The 14,981-nt window shown below is 43.2% G+C and overlaps 1 protein-coding gene across 1 annotated transcript; it reads right to left on the reverse strand.

The window, feature by feature from the left end:
* Positions 1-439: 439 nt before the first annotated feature.
* LOC133919800 (uncharacterized protein At5g39865-like) lies at positions 440-2,090 on the reverse strand. The gene has a single exon (XM_062364305.1). It carries the CDS (start codon positions 1,770-1,772, stop codon positions 654-656), a length of 1,119 nt encoding a protein of 372 aa, XP_062220289.1. The 5' UTR covers positions 1,773-2,090; the 3' UTR covers positions 440-653.
* Positions 2,091-14,981: the final 12,891 nt, after the last annotated feature.

Consider the following 14,981-nt stretch of genomic DNA (forward strand, 5'->3'; position numbering starts at 1 on the left):
TTATATTTTTTTTATTACAACGCTTCAGCACTGCTCTCCGGGATCAGGCTTGACACCTCGACAGTTGACATGTGCTGGTGCGGAGGCCGGAGATTGCCTGCCTGCTCTTGCGCGCTGCCGTAGCACGGCAAGCGCTGGCAGAGACGGCGTGCACATGTCACCAATGCATCTTTGCGCGAACGCCGGTCACCTCGCTCCGTCACATCTTCGTCCGATTCACGCATTGCCCTAGTTCAGATGGCACATCACAGAAAAGGGCTGATCAGAGTTTCACGGAAGGTAGCAGGCCAGCGGCTCTACTTCCACACTAATTCGTCGTAGGATATCCAAAATACAATAGCAGTATCTGTAGCTTCAAATAATCTCGTCTCGTTGTCAGTCACTCGCATTGTTCAATGGCACAACTCTATCATAAAATGTGCAAGCAAAAGACGAGAGGTGAGAGCTAGTATTTCAGTCCTTTAGATTCTGGTCATGCTTGTACACATCCAACTCTAGATAAAGAGAAAACACAAGTAGAACCAATGTATTACTTCATCAGTCCTAAAGTAACAGATGTATAATTTCTCTGTACAAATCTGAACTACAAACGAAGAACAGTCCTCGGGCATCTCGCAAAATCACACTACAAATCCCACAGCAAATCTGAGATTTCACAGGCAGCAGAGAGGACATCGCACTAGCCCGTTCTCATTGCACTCGGGGCACCGCCGGAAGCTTCCCACGTCCTCGAGGAACACCTTGCAACTCCCGGAGCATTCCTCGCATGGCACAAACCGCACGCCGCCGCAGCCGGAGCACGCCTCCAGCGCAATGCCCTTGCCGGCGATGCTCGGCGGCGCCATCTCGCAGGCTTCCAGTGCCTTGGACAGCTCCCCGGCCTCGTGCATTCGGCGGATCTCCTCGGCGCCGCCCAGGTGCTTGCCGTCCGCGAACACCTGCGGGAGCCTGCCCGCTGAGCCCAGCGCGGCGTGGAGCTCGTCCTTGAACCCGGAATGCATCGACAGGTCGCGCTCGTCGACGCGCACGCCGTAGCCGTGGAGGATAGACTTGGTGGACCAGCAGTCCTCGTACGTCTTGCGGATGCCGCGGAGGCTGGTCAGGTACAGCACCACCTTCCCGGCACTATCCGGCGGGGGTGGGGGAGCCGGCGGCTGCGGTGGCGCCATCTTGGCGAGCTTCGCGTCGATCCTCTGCTGAAACGCACTGACCCGCGCGCGCACGATGCCCGGGAACCGCTGTATCTCGCGCTTCTTGACGCCCTCCTCACTGCCCGTGCCGTCACGCTTCTTGATGCCCTCGTCGTTGCCCGGGCCGTCCTGTGGCGGGGATATCTCATCAAGCGCCTTCCGGAACGCGGCGATGACGTCCGGATCAAACTCAGGCGATCCTGGCGCCGACTTCTCCCGCCGCTCCTCGCTGTCGGCGTCGCCCTCCTCGTCCTTATCATCGAGGCCGTCCATGAGCTCCCACACGTTGATCACCTCAGGCTCGCGGACCAGCGTCTTGGCCGGCGAGCCCAGCACTTGCCTCTGCCTCCTCACCAGATGCTTCGGCGGCGGCGTCTTCGCCGCACTGACACCGCCATCGTCGCGCCACTTCATCATCTCCTCGTCCCGGTCCAGGCTGAGCGACCCCAGCGTGGAGGACTTGAGCGCGACGGTGTGGTGCACGCCCCCGGCGATCGGTCCGGAGCAGCTCCGCGCGTACGGCGACCGGCCGCCACCCCGGACGCCGCCGCGCAGTGCGTGCCTGGACCCCGTGCAACCCATCAGACAACGCCACAGTATAATCCAGAAAAAAACCACGAATTCGGCAGCAGGAAGGCGCAGCTCAATGGCGGCACAGAGCCTTCTTGGAGCTCCGGGCCATCCCTTGAGAGCAGCTGGACCAAGCACTGAAGTCGAACAGCTGCGACCAATTCAGAGGACTAGGTACGTAGCTGGGCGCGTCGCCACCGCCCAGGACACCAATTCAAGCCTGGATGGTGTTAGTCAAACGCGGGGTGCTCGACGGCGAGGTGGGGAGGTAGGAGGGGTGGAGCTAGCAGTTGAGCGAGATCTGAGGTGAGGCTAAGATGCAACGCGATGGGGGGGGGGGGGGGGGAAGGAAACGCTTTAAGCCGTGCAAGTAATGAAGCGAGGCAGGAGCGTTTCGGGTCACGGGCGGGCGCCCGCCGTGTCCGCGCGTAAAGAGTAAGGGTAGCGCGGGTGCTAGAATTTTTTTTTGATTTAGTCGACACTATTCAGCCATCCGATTTAAATCGGATATACTAATCTAGTTTTATCGGGCTATTTTCACTTGTCTCCATTCTAGCATCATATACCGGTCATCCTTCACCACTCACGACTAGTAACGTCTCTATTGCCTCGTTGCTTCGTCTTTACATCCGTCACTTCTCTTAGACCTCCCTCCCTGGGATTTCTTTTTAAGTCCGGCGAGAAAGGAAAACTTTCTAAAATCAATCCCTCCTTTAACCTTCATCAGGAAGCTGCTACATTTGAAAATTAACAGGCGTGAAAGCGCAATAACTCACACGTTTGTGTTAGGAGCTACGGGTTCGTGATAGACCTATTCAAAGACTAGGTTGGGCTAGAACTGAGCTTTGAAAAGCTTAACAGAAAAACGACTAACCTGAGCTCAATACTAAACTGGGTTTGTAGCCCCAAGCCCGGTACACCATGGTTTTTTAGGCTACCTCAGTTTGGGGGGAGGGGGGTTCGAGCTTTTTCGGGTTTCAAATCTATTTTTAAAGCCTGAGTTTGGAAAAAAAAAACCTAAGAGTGAGAAGTTAAGGTAAGATCCTGTTTGTTTCAGCTCAGGATTATAATAAACTAGTGTATTTGTTCTGAGCTGAAACAAACAGCTAGTTTATTTGTTCAGATTATTATAAGTTGAAGCTCAGATTATAATAATTCCATAAGCTGTAAAAATGAGCTTATTTCAGTTTATTTTGATCTTCTACTATACTACTTATCAAATTTAAGAAAAATTACCAATCAGTACCACTCCTCCCATCCTACACCTGAATCCCCCACCCCCTATTGAGGGCATTGCAGATTTTTATCAATAATCCAGACTCCAATAATCTAGGTTACCAAACAGCTCACAGGTTTCCTCTAGATTATCATAATCCAATTTATTATAATCTACCATCTATAAGCCGTTTATTATAATCCTAAGTTGAAACAAACAGGGTCTAAACCTGAGTTAGACTAAACTGGGTTGGGTTTTTTTACTAAATCGGGTTAAATTTATCAAGCCAGGCTGTCCATTACCAGTCTATTTTGTAGGGATTCGTATCCTCTAATTTTGCTCAAGCAAAATCAGAGATGTTACCATAACGTGACTTTGGTTAGTTCTCAGCCGTTATCGTGAGTGCTACAGTAAAACTGCACAGACTCCGTACCTTTCACGCGAATTACTGTAGCATTATGTGTGTCCATTTCGTAGTCCTCGGCCGTACCCGGTGGGGGATGTTTGCGCGCTTAGAAGAATCTCATGTCAGTGCCGCCCGGCAACCGGCTCGCGGTGGCTCTGATAGGATGTAACTAACTGGAATCACGAGACTATCCGCATCGGCGTGAGAGAGATTACATGCATCGGATCGAGCTGTCGACCGTTCCTTGAAAGTTCGGTATCGCACGTGCATAGGAGTTTGGGGTTGGGCATTGCGCACAAGTGCTTGGAGCAAGGATCGTACGTTGTTTAATGTCGTACCTGTCAATTCGGTAGCATCGGCACGGTTAGGTTCGTACAATGTCATCTCAGCGGCGATCTGCCGTGCCGGAGCGCATCGGGTGGTGCGGTTTTTAGTTTACACGACCCCTTGATGGGTGACGATGTGCGCGCGCGAACTAGCGTTAAGATGGAGGAGTATCTAACTACGTGATCGTCAGGTCGCGTGGTATTAAAACTTGCTGTGGATACGGATCATGGACCACACACGTCGGATCCTGCGCCTTCGAAGTTCGAATTGGTAAGTTGCACATCCTCAATCCTGAATTCTGATTTGCGAACTTGAATTTGGCACAGCGGGCAAGTGTGCAACGGAGGATCCAGCAGCCGCAGGCACCTGTCCCCGTCGATCGCTGCAACGCAGCAGCTCACCCTTTTCTCTTTGTCCGTAAGAGAACTCCGCAACTGCACAGCTGAACCTAGGAGGTGTCGCGTTGGTGTCAACAGGAAACGCACGTCGATGTCACGTTCCCGATAGGATTGTAAATTTGCAACAGTAGCATAGTGGGGTACAAGAGAAGCAATTGGGACTGGGATCAGAATAATAGAGATGGGGAACAGAAAGGAATTGCGTTGCGAAATAGAGTTCATGTGTTTACATCTCAGCTGCCTTCCTTCTCCCTCTCTACTTTAGTCTTGGTTCTGTTTGCGGCTTTCTTCTTCGTCTCCTGTCTCCTTCTTGCACAGCGACCGTGACAGTCTAGGCCAATCCGCCGACGTGCATCAGCGACTTTGAAAGCTCGGAGTCTGAACATGGAACCGGGCAAAGTTTTACACGGTCCAGCACACACCTTTACCGCGGCGTCCTTCTCATCTACCAGCCGGCTACGCACGCGCCCACGATTTCTGAAGCTTTGAACCGCGCTGCCCCGCGATTTCACCGAGTCACACCGACGCGCTGCTGGAGCTGGACCAACGCGAGAGCGATTCGAAGCTTCGAACCCTTTCGGGCAAGAATTTTGGCTATTTCTCGGTGTTGGTTGGTGGCGGCCAGTGGCGGCCGGCGACTGCTGACTGTGGTGGTGAGCAGGTCAGGGTGAGCGGCGGGAGTGCTCGTGCGTTGCTTCCACGAGAGCCGGGTTTTGGCGCGTGGGTGGCATGTCAACTCGCCTGCCGATCCTCATCCACTCGTCGTTCTTTCCAGTCGGTGGTTTGTCCGATTACGGTTCCCGTTTACTCTTTTAGAAAAGGAATTTCTTTATTCTGGTCTCTATATAAGATATGCGTTCAATCATCTATCATTATATTATGAGAAAATCTATGATTCACTATTAAATAACTACTAATTCTACAATCTATCATCGAATAAATTCTGTTTACTTCTATACCATCGAATAAATGTTTCAATTCCTTATATGCCATCGGCTTCCGATACTACCATCTGCTATACTGTTCATAAACAGTACCCGAGAATAAAAAAAAGTCAAAAAAAATATGTTGATTTTTGTGCACGCTCTATAATTCGTAATCAACCCATTTTAACTGTATTCACCTAAAAATACTGTGTAAAATTCAAACTAAAATTTCTCAAAATGAGCTACTTTTGTAATACTGTGCATTACAAAGAACTAATTTTTTTCACCGCGGGAGATAATTTTAGAAATTATTACATCACATTAGAGGAATATTAGTAAATTTTCTCAAATTTTTTGTAAATTTTTATGAGGCTTAAAAATTGCAAGAAGTTACAAAAGTAGTACATTTTGAAGAATTTTAGTTTGAATTCTATACAGTATTTTTAGGTGAATACAGTTAAAACGGGTTGATTATGAATTATAGAGCGTGCACAAAAATCGACATATTTTTTGTGACTTTTTTATTCACGGGTACTGTTCATACTGTTCATGAACAGTACAGCGGAGGGTAGTATCGGAAGCCGATGGCATATAAGAAACTGAAACATTTATTCGATGATATAGAAGTAAACAGAATTTATTCGATAGCGGATTGTAGAATCAGTAGTTATTCGATGGCAAATCGTAGATTTTCTCTTATATTATTCTACCGTTGCTATAAATATAGTGCCAACATATAGCATAAATTCAAAACCAGCATCTAACGTGCTTTCATGAAAATAAATATAGCAAACCATCAAAAGCAAAACCTATTAGTAAATATCAACTCATGCTTGAAGAATATCTATATAGTGGTGGTCTACAGCATGCGGCATCCCCATCTCATCTTCTCTCTTACGTTCTCCTTCTGAAGCAACACCCAAAAACGTATCCAATGAGTCCCCTGAAAATTACATACATATAAGAGTTTGATTTTGCTTTGTCAAACACAATATCATTCCTACTCCACCATATAGCCCAATATAAAATAGATGCCCCAACCAAGATCTGATATTTAACATTAGAGTCTACATTCTGTATCCAAGAACAAAAATATATCTTACAAAATACGTGTGTTGTATACCCAATGATATTTGAACGATTCTATGCAATCAACTAACAGATATTGGATAGCTTCATTGTTATTAAAAAACAACATTTCTCACTACCTTGTCATCTTCGTTTCACTAAGTTATTCTTAGTTAGAATAACACCTTTGTTCAAATACCATAGGAAAATTTTGATCTTTAAAGGAAGTTTAAGTTTTCAGAGCACGAAGTTTGTTGGAATGATATTATGATTTATAATAGCTTTATACATAGATTGAACAAAAAACCTGCCACTTTTATGTTGTGACCAACGAAAGGTGTCTTGTTGATTGTTTAACTTAACCAAAGATATTTTATCAACCAACTCACACCATTTCGTCAATTTATCCCCTATTAAAGACCTGCAAAAGGATATATTTAAGGTGATTGTACTTAGGACATTAGCTACTGTAGTATATATTTTTTGAACTATGTAATAGAGTGTTAGGAATTGATCTTTAAGAGGACATGTACCTATCCATTTATTCTCCCAAAAACGAATTTGAGTTCCATCATTAACTTTAAACTCTCCTAACGTTAAAAATTGGTCTTTGATCTTCATAAGGCCATACCAGAAATGAGAGTCACCTGTCTTCTACTGCACTTCTCCTATTGTTTTATTATACAAATATTTATTTCATGGTAATTATTGCCATAAACCATCTTCGTTAATGAGCTTGAACAACCATTTGCTAAGCAAACATCTATTTTGAACATCAAGGTCTTAGATCCTAACCCACCTTGATCTTTGGGTCTACATAAGATTTCTCATTTGGCTAATCTATACTTTTTCTTATGTTGATCACTCTACCAAAAAAATCTTGATATATAATAGTCTAACTTCTTTAGTATACCTCATGGTACATCAGAAAAGGACCACATATAAATCACAAGATTGCTTGAGACTAAATTGATCAACACCAAACGGCCACCTACAGATAGGTGTTTGCCTTTCCAACAGCTAAGCTTTTTCTGAACTCTCTCCTCTATTGTTTTCTAATCTTTATTACTAATTCTTCTATGATGCATGGGTATTCTAAGATATCTAAAGGGGTAATTCCCCATCCCACGCCCAATTATTTGTGAGTACTGCTCTTCATAATCTTTTGCCTCACCATAGCGGAATAATTCACTTTTATGAAAATTGATCTTCAAGCCAGACAGTTGCTCAAACGCACAAAGTAAGAGCTTCATGTTCTTGACTTGCTCAATATCATGTCCCATAAATAGAATCGTATCATCAACATACTAAAGGATTAATAACCCTTCATCTACCAAATGAGGCGCAACACCTTGTAGCTGCCCCTCTTCTTTTGCACGCGAAATTAAGATTGCTTGCATATCTACTACAATATTAAACATAACTGGTGAGAGGGGATCACCCTATCTGAGCCCTTTCTTAGTTTGGAAATACTTTTCTAGGTCATTGTTTATCTTTATTCCAACACTCCCTCCTGTTATAAATTGTTCCACCTAGTAACACAATGTATTGGAGAATCCTTTCATTCTCAGCGTTTGTTGAAGAAAACACAATTTAATTTTTTCATATGCTTTTTTGAAATCCACCTTAAGAATAACTCCATTCAGTTTCTTTCGATTCATTTCATGGATAGTCTCATGTAAAATCGCAACTCCTTCCAATATATACCGTACTGGCATGAACGATGTTTGCATCGGTTTTAACACCTTTTTTGCTACCCCCATTAATCTATTGGTAGCAGCCTTGGTAAAGATTTTGAAACTAACATTCAGCAAACATATTGGTATGTATTGTTGTATTTTTGTAGCATCCATGCTTTTTGGTAGTAAGGTAATGATCCCAAAGTTAAGGCTATGTAACGGTAAATTACCAATATGGAAGTCATAAAATAAGCCATCAAATCGGATTTTATAACTTCCCAAAACACTTGATAAAATTATGCTGGGAAATCATCGGGTCCTGGAGCTTTATTGTGCTCTATTTGAAATACTATGTCTCTAACTTCTTTTTCTATAAATACTTGAGTGAGTAATTCATTCTCCATATATGTTACTTGAGGAATATCCTCCCTTCGAGTTTCTGTCATAGCAAAATGACTACTCTCTGGGGTGCCAAACAATCCTCTATAGTAAGTTGTGATATGTTCTTTGAGCGCCTCATCTCCACTAATGATTTCGTCATTACGTTCCACCTGATAAATTCTAGTCTTTCGATGTTTACCATTCGCTATCAGCAGGAAATACTTCGTATTTCTATCTCACTGTAATAGCTTAGTTGATTTTGCCTTTTAAAACTAAGCTATCTCCTCCTCCCTCAATAAATGAGACAAACGTTCCTTAAAGACACACAAAACATCAATCTCATGAGGAAGGAGAGGATTACTTTCGGCCTTTCTATCTAGCTCATCTATTACCTTAGTGATTTCCTCATTCTCTTTCTTATATTTACCCATGTGGTTTTTTGACGATCCTCTCAAGTATTTTCTAAGTCTTCTAATTTTATTTTGCCACTTCTCCATCGATGTGCGCCCCTTATTTTCATTAGCCCACACATTAGCTACTTGTTCAAAGAAGCCTTCACGAGTTAGCCAGCATAACTCGAATCTAAAGAGTTTCTGATTACTATGTGACGATGGTTCTTTAGAATCAATAAGTAAAGGTGTATGATTTGATATATCCCTGCTTAAAGCTTCTACAGTAGCCATAGGGTATTTAAGCTCCCAGTCCGTACTTATTAAAATTCTATCCAACTTTTCATAAGTTGGTGTATCGTTTGAATTTGCCCAAGTAAATTTACGACCTAATAAATGAAGTTCCTTCAAGTCTAAAGTTTCTATTACTGCATTAAACAGGAACAACCATCTATCATCATATCTGTTATTGCTTTTTTCTTCCGGTTTCCTTATAATGTTGAAGTCCCCTCCTATCATCATTGGTAGTTCTTCCTTACTACACGCATGAACCAGCTCAGTAAGGAAAATCCCCTTTTGCTCTGGTTGAGCTACTCCATAAACAGCCATAAGAGCCCATTGGAATCCATCACTTTATTTTTGAGGCAAAATTTTACAAATCTCCCTCAAAGATTGAGCTGATATTATAAACCAACGGATTTACCCCCAGAGAATACCCTCGACTGTCCCCTTGGGGTTGTCCAATGCCATAGGAAATCTTTATTACCACAAAAATGATCTAAACAAGAATGCAAAAAAGAGGATCTATGTATCTCTAAGATTGCTATAAAGTCCAATATCTGCTCTACAGAAGTATAAAAAAGGAATCTATACTTAGCCAAGTCCCTAAAATCTCTGCTATTCCAAAAAATTCCTTCCATTTAGAACCCCCTTTTTTTTATTTGAAGTTGTCCTATTAACTTGGACTTTCCGGACTTTTGATTTGTGCTGTGTCTTTCTTAAGGAAACATTTTTTTGAACGACAACCAATATGGCCCGTTTCCTCGTCCATTACTTCCTCTTTCAGGTCACTACACAAATGTCCCAGAGTAATATTGTCTATTTCTTCATTTTCATCTTCAGATGAATCACTTTCCCCATTTTCATCAATATTTTTTTGGTTTAACATTAGATCGTTCTATTTCTCTATTTTTAATTTTTTGAATATAACTTATAACATCACCATTGATGTGTCCCAAATCTATCCTAAAGCTTTAATATTTGAGGAAACATGCTGATATGAAAATGATAAAATTGAATTATTTAAATACATACCATTTAAAGACGGGCCTTCCAAATTGCGCGCTACCACCAGCCTGTCTGCACTGACCTGCGAGTGTTCATCCGCAGTGGCCTCTCTCCTTTTGCTCCATCAAATTGGAGTTGCTGGCTTGGACCTTTTGGATGGTGTCAGCTATGTTGTCTCCACTACATTTTGAGCATTTTCCATCATATTGCATTGCTTTCCCATCTCCTCATCCTTTTCTGCCATTATTTGGTTAGCCGATTCCTCAAGTAAATTATGCACAACTTTGTCTAAAATCTCATTTGCCCGTGTCTTGATCCAAAGCTCAAAAGCTTCATCATTCAGATGTTTGACGCTCAACCTGCTGTTTGGTTTTGTTTATGGTGGCCGATTCATCAGCTGTAGCACCAGCATCGCCAAGTGCAGAGCTCAGCTCGGCCCCATTTCCATCTGGCGCTACCTTGGCGGCCATGAGCTGGGAATGAGCCAGGGCTTGGTTTTGTCCCAGGACTGAGTCCTCCACGTGGGCCACTGCAATGTTACTCTCCAGTTGACCATCTCTATCCTTCTCGTTCTCCTCAGTGCCCAACACACCATCTACATGATTCCCACAGACATCTACTGTTAGCAATGACATATCAGACTGCTCAAACGCAGTCACTTCATCTACCATTGCCTCCATGAACTCCTCAGGTACTTCCCTGACATGTCGGGTGAATTTTTTTATTGAGACATAACAATTGTATTTTCCATCTCACTTAGTTTAAGTGCACGAGATGTACCAGGAGGTGCTGTCCCATTCCCATCTTGCAGTAGAAATGGTTTGGGTGTTGTGTCTTTCCCACTATTTTTGCTCCTCTTCGGATCTTTGTCTGCCATGTCCTCATCATCTCCAAGCAAATCCGATTCATCATCTTCGTCCATATGGTCTTTGTTCATAGCTTTTCCCTACTTTGATGTTATACCTTTAAGATAGACGGTCTTATAATTAATTTTTCGATAGCACATGCAAGGCATACAAAATCTTCATGATTCGAATTTTTTTTTTCACATTTATGCCATGATCTTGTTTTTCATCATTCTAAGATCGGGGTGACCTAATCTATCATACCATAGGAAGAATAATTTTGCACTACGAGTGAATATTTCAGGTACTTTAATGTGAGTGTAGTACAAGTCACTGCTCATGGAGAGAGATTTTTCTAATATTCTCACTTCACTATCACGCTTAGTGATGAGTAGGTGCTACCTACCATCTTCTTCACTAGTTTTTACCTGAAAACTGTTAGCGCAAATATTTATAAAACTTAGGAGATTTCTTATAGATTCAGGGTACAATAATACTTCTTCGATGTGCAAAGTAGTTCCCGTAGGTAGTATGACTATGATTCTTTCAGAACCTATTATGCATTTGTCACTATCAGTCACAGTCATTACCTTTCCAGAGTTATTTCTGAAAGACTAAAAAATACATATTTTCTCTTAAGATGGTGTTTGTGGTTCCACTATCCATAGAACACACTTCCTCTATGCGGGCGTCACGCATATTCTATACCGAAAAATATTGTTTGCAGCTAAGCTTGCTCTTCTTGAGCTTTTATTCATTCATTCAATCATTCTAAATTTAGCAACTAGATAAATGACTAATTACTCAATTTTAGATAGAGTCTACAAAATATTCAGTCACTTCTTCTTCAATGACTTCCTTTTCGTTTCATCCTTCATAGCATCTTCTATGGTAGTGTAGGAGAGCAAAGTAGGTGCCTCTTCATCATTCATTAGGAGGTCTTTTACTGTCAGTGTGGGAGCATCATCAACTTCCATGTGAGATACTTCCCTTTCTATTGCGGCTACTTTGTCCACTTCCATCCCCTCTACAGTGGTGAGGTGTGCTTCTGGCTGCTCCTTCCTTTTCTTCTGGTATGTTTCCACAACATGTTTTGGTACTTTTTAGATTATGGTTTTGCTTACCAAATGGCTTGACTTCTTTTATTGTCTTGCCATTATCATCATCAGGCTTGATCTTGTCTGCCACCACTTTCCTTCCTCCCTTTCTCCGCTTCTCATTGCGGTTTTTGTGTGCTTTGAAAAAGTTGTGATTGACTTCTAGGTCACTACTCTTCCCTTGCTGCTGGGATAAGAAGTTCTTCTTTATGACTTCATCATGAACTTCATGAAGCTGCAACATGTCAATTAGTTTAGTATATTTCTTGTATTCTGATTGACGGTGATTGCATGTAGATTCTGCTGCATTCGGGTGAAAAATTGAGGGAGTCTTCTCAATTTTCTCCTCTTCTGTGATATCTTTCCCACAAAGACATAAAATTGTGCAAATGCGGTGCAGCGCGGTGCCGTACTCTCTGATATGCTTGTGGTCACAGAAATAGAGTCGGACCCATCCTTGCTCTGCAAGAGGGTTGATGGTGTACTTAAGACGTTCAAAACGCTCCTGCAATGCATCCTATAGAGCCTTAGTGCTGATCATTGCTATATACTCATCCTTCAAAATGAGGAGAGATAGTGGCAGAGAAAATGAAGTGACTGATCATTCTCATCCTCTATGGGAACCATTGCACTACTTGTTCCTAAGCCAATAGCAGAGCGGAGCTTTTCGCTCCAAGTATAATCTAGACATCCGGTGCTTAAGTGAGATAATTACGACCATCTGCACTCAGCTCACCGAACTCCTTATTCGTGATGCCAGCCATCTTCATATTCAAATGACGTAAGTATTACAACTATTAAAGTTGAATTGTGTTGCTAAATAGGGTTACTGTAAATTTTCTAATATTTTCTATACTATTATATGAACATTACCGAATTTAAACGCATAACAGGCAATTTAAATAGTAACAATAATATAGAAATAAATATTGTATAATTGCTAAACAGATGCAAAATTCAAATCCTAGAGGTACTTTTCTGCAAGAAAAAGTACTTCCAAGATTTTCTGCAAAGTCCTAGGGTTTATATGCAAAACTTCAGGATTTATGTAATTTCTAGAAACCACAAGGTTTAATTTGAAATTTTCTGCATGCCCTTTTTCTTTTCTATTTCGGCCCCTTCATATTCTTTCTAGCCGGCCCATCTTTCTTCTCCCTTTTCTTATTTCGGTCGGCCGGCCCAGCCCAAAACACCTAGTTGGGCTGATTTGGACCGGTCCGATCCATCATCATCCCATGCCCATGGCTAGGGATTCTAATCTTGCATGCCTCTATTAACTAAGAGGCGAAGCCAGCGACTTGCGTGCGGGCATGGTTGCCGGTCGGGCGTGCGGCTGGTGACGACCCGATCTCTTGCGGGCGGCAAGGGGTGTCCAGGTGGTGCCTTCTACTCGGGTTGAGGCCGCGACGGCATTTGGGACTCCGGGTCATGACCATTCCAGGGGTTTCGATCCGCTGCCGCCTTAAGTTGGCAGTGGATGTGCGGTGCCAGTCAGTGGTGCAACCCCGGCAATGTCGATCCGATTGTCGTTCGTCAGATCATGCGCCTGCGCTCGCGGGATTTCGGGCCTAACGGCTACGGCCGCAAGTCCTGGTGGCGGTGTGTGTATCCCACCGTGGCTATAGGTAGCTGCATGGCGCTCTGGAGCTTGCTGTAGACGTGTGTTATCCTGCTGCAGGCTGAACTTCTTAGAGAACGGGCTTCAGGCCGTGGCTCTTTGGGAGCCAAAGATGGCGACCTCATATGTGATTGCAGGTGTGCATGATGGCGCTTAAGAGTCGTGTTGCAGTTGCTCAGCACTTCCGGGCCGGCGACGCCACGACCAGGGTTGCGACAGGCAAGAGGTACGGATGCAGGACTACAGGGCTTTTGGGCGATCTGTGTCATGGGCTAGGGTAGCACGGGGCCACCGATCGGTCTTCAAGGGCTGCGTGGCACTTGCTGGGATGGCCTAAGGATGCGTGCAACAAGGGTGCCGGCCTACATGACCTCTGCTGATTCAGTGGGTGCACAGGAGGCTAGCGACATGCGTGTGCGTGGGGAATCATGTGGCGTGGGATGGCTGCGCTGGCACAAATGGGAAGTTGGCAGCCGCTTGCGAGCGGCGTGTCGGCGAACGACACGCGAAAACCAGGGCTCGATGTGTGGTCGTCCGAGTTCTTTTTCTGTGCGACTGCTCGCCATCGAGCAATTTGCAGATCGACTTCGGGACACAGAATCGATCTACTGTATAACATAGAATAGATCGAAAACAGTAGTCTGTTCATGATAGCAATGACAAACTGTAGCCTTGATGTCGTGGCGAAATTCATGCTACGTAGGGTATATAGGCTAGACCATTGACTTGCTCGCTCGATGACAACATCGATGCAGTGCAGATTCATTCCGCTAGCTTTGTCTCTGGCAGAGCTTCGTGTTTATAACGTGTTGAGAAATCACTGCTATCGGGTGTAGTCCAGTGACCCTTAAAGAAACAATTGCACAGGAAGACACAATGTAGGGAAAAAACTCTCTTGTTTATTCATATATGTTTATAACGAGGGCTTCTGCCTTGTACATATATAATGCTCAAAATTTATAACAGATAAAATTAAATCTTTTAAGAGATCAAGATGAGTCCATATTCAATTATAAAACTCTAAGTTTTCTAATATTCCTGACGTCACAGAGGACTATTTTTTTACTCACTGGTTAGGACCAGGTTTGATCTCGGATGGTTTGGCTGCATGACAGATATGCCTAGTCTACCGAGCTAGCAAGGTGCCCACGCTGCACGCTAGTCTTGCTACAATATTTTAGTATGAAACGTATAAGCTTTTAATTAAAAAATAATATCTTTAGCTTTTTTAATAAGTTCAGTTATTTAGTTACAAAACGTATAAAATGAGAAGAAGATATAAAATTTAGGTTAGTGGAAGAAAAAATTATTTATGTTGTGTATATGTATTGATTCGATTCGTATATATTTTGATCGATTATCAAAATCGTGTGACAGGTGTATACAAGCTAATTAAAATCAAAATTGTTTTGCCCGCGTGTTATGCCTTGCCTACTGCGAGCTTGATGCGATAAACTTGAGCTACACAGTGCTTCTTAATCTATTATCTTAGTAAGAAATCTATTTTTTTATTTTTTTTTAAAATTTAACTATTGATTAATTATATTTTACATAGACTCTTTATTTAGGTATTTAATTTGATAT

This window comes from Phragmites australis, chromosome 5, assembly GCF_958298935.1.
Source record: "Phragmites australis chromosome 5, lpPhrAust1.1, whole genome shotgun sequence".
NCBI classification, from domain to species: Eukaryota; Viridiplantae; Streptophyta; class Magnoliopsida; order Poales; family Poaceae; genus Phragmites; species Phragmites australis.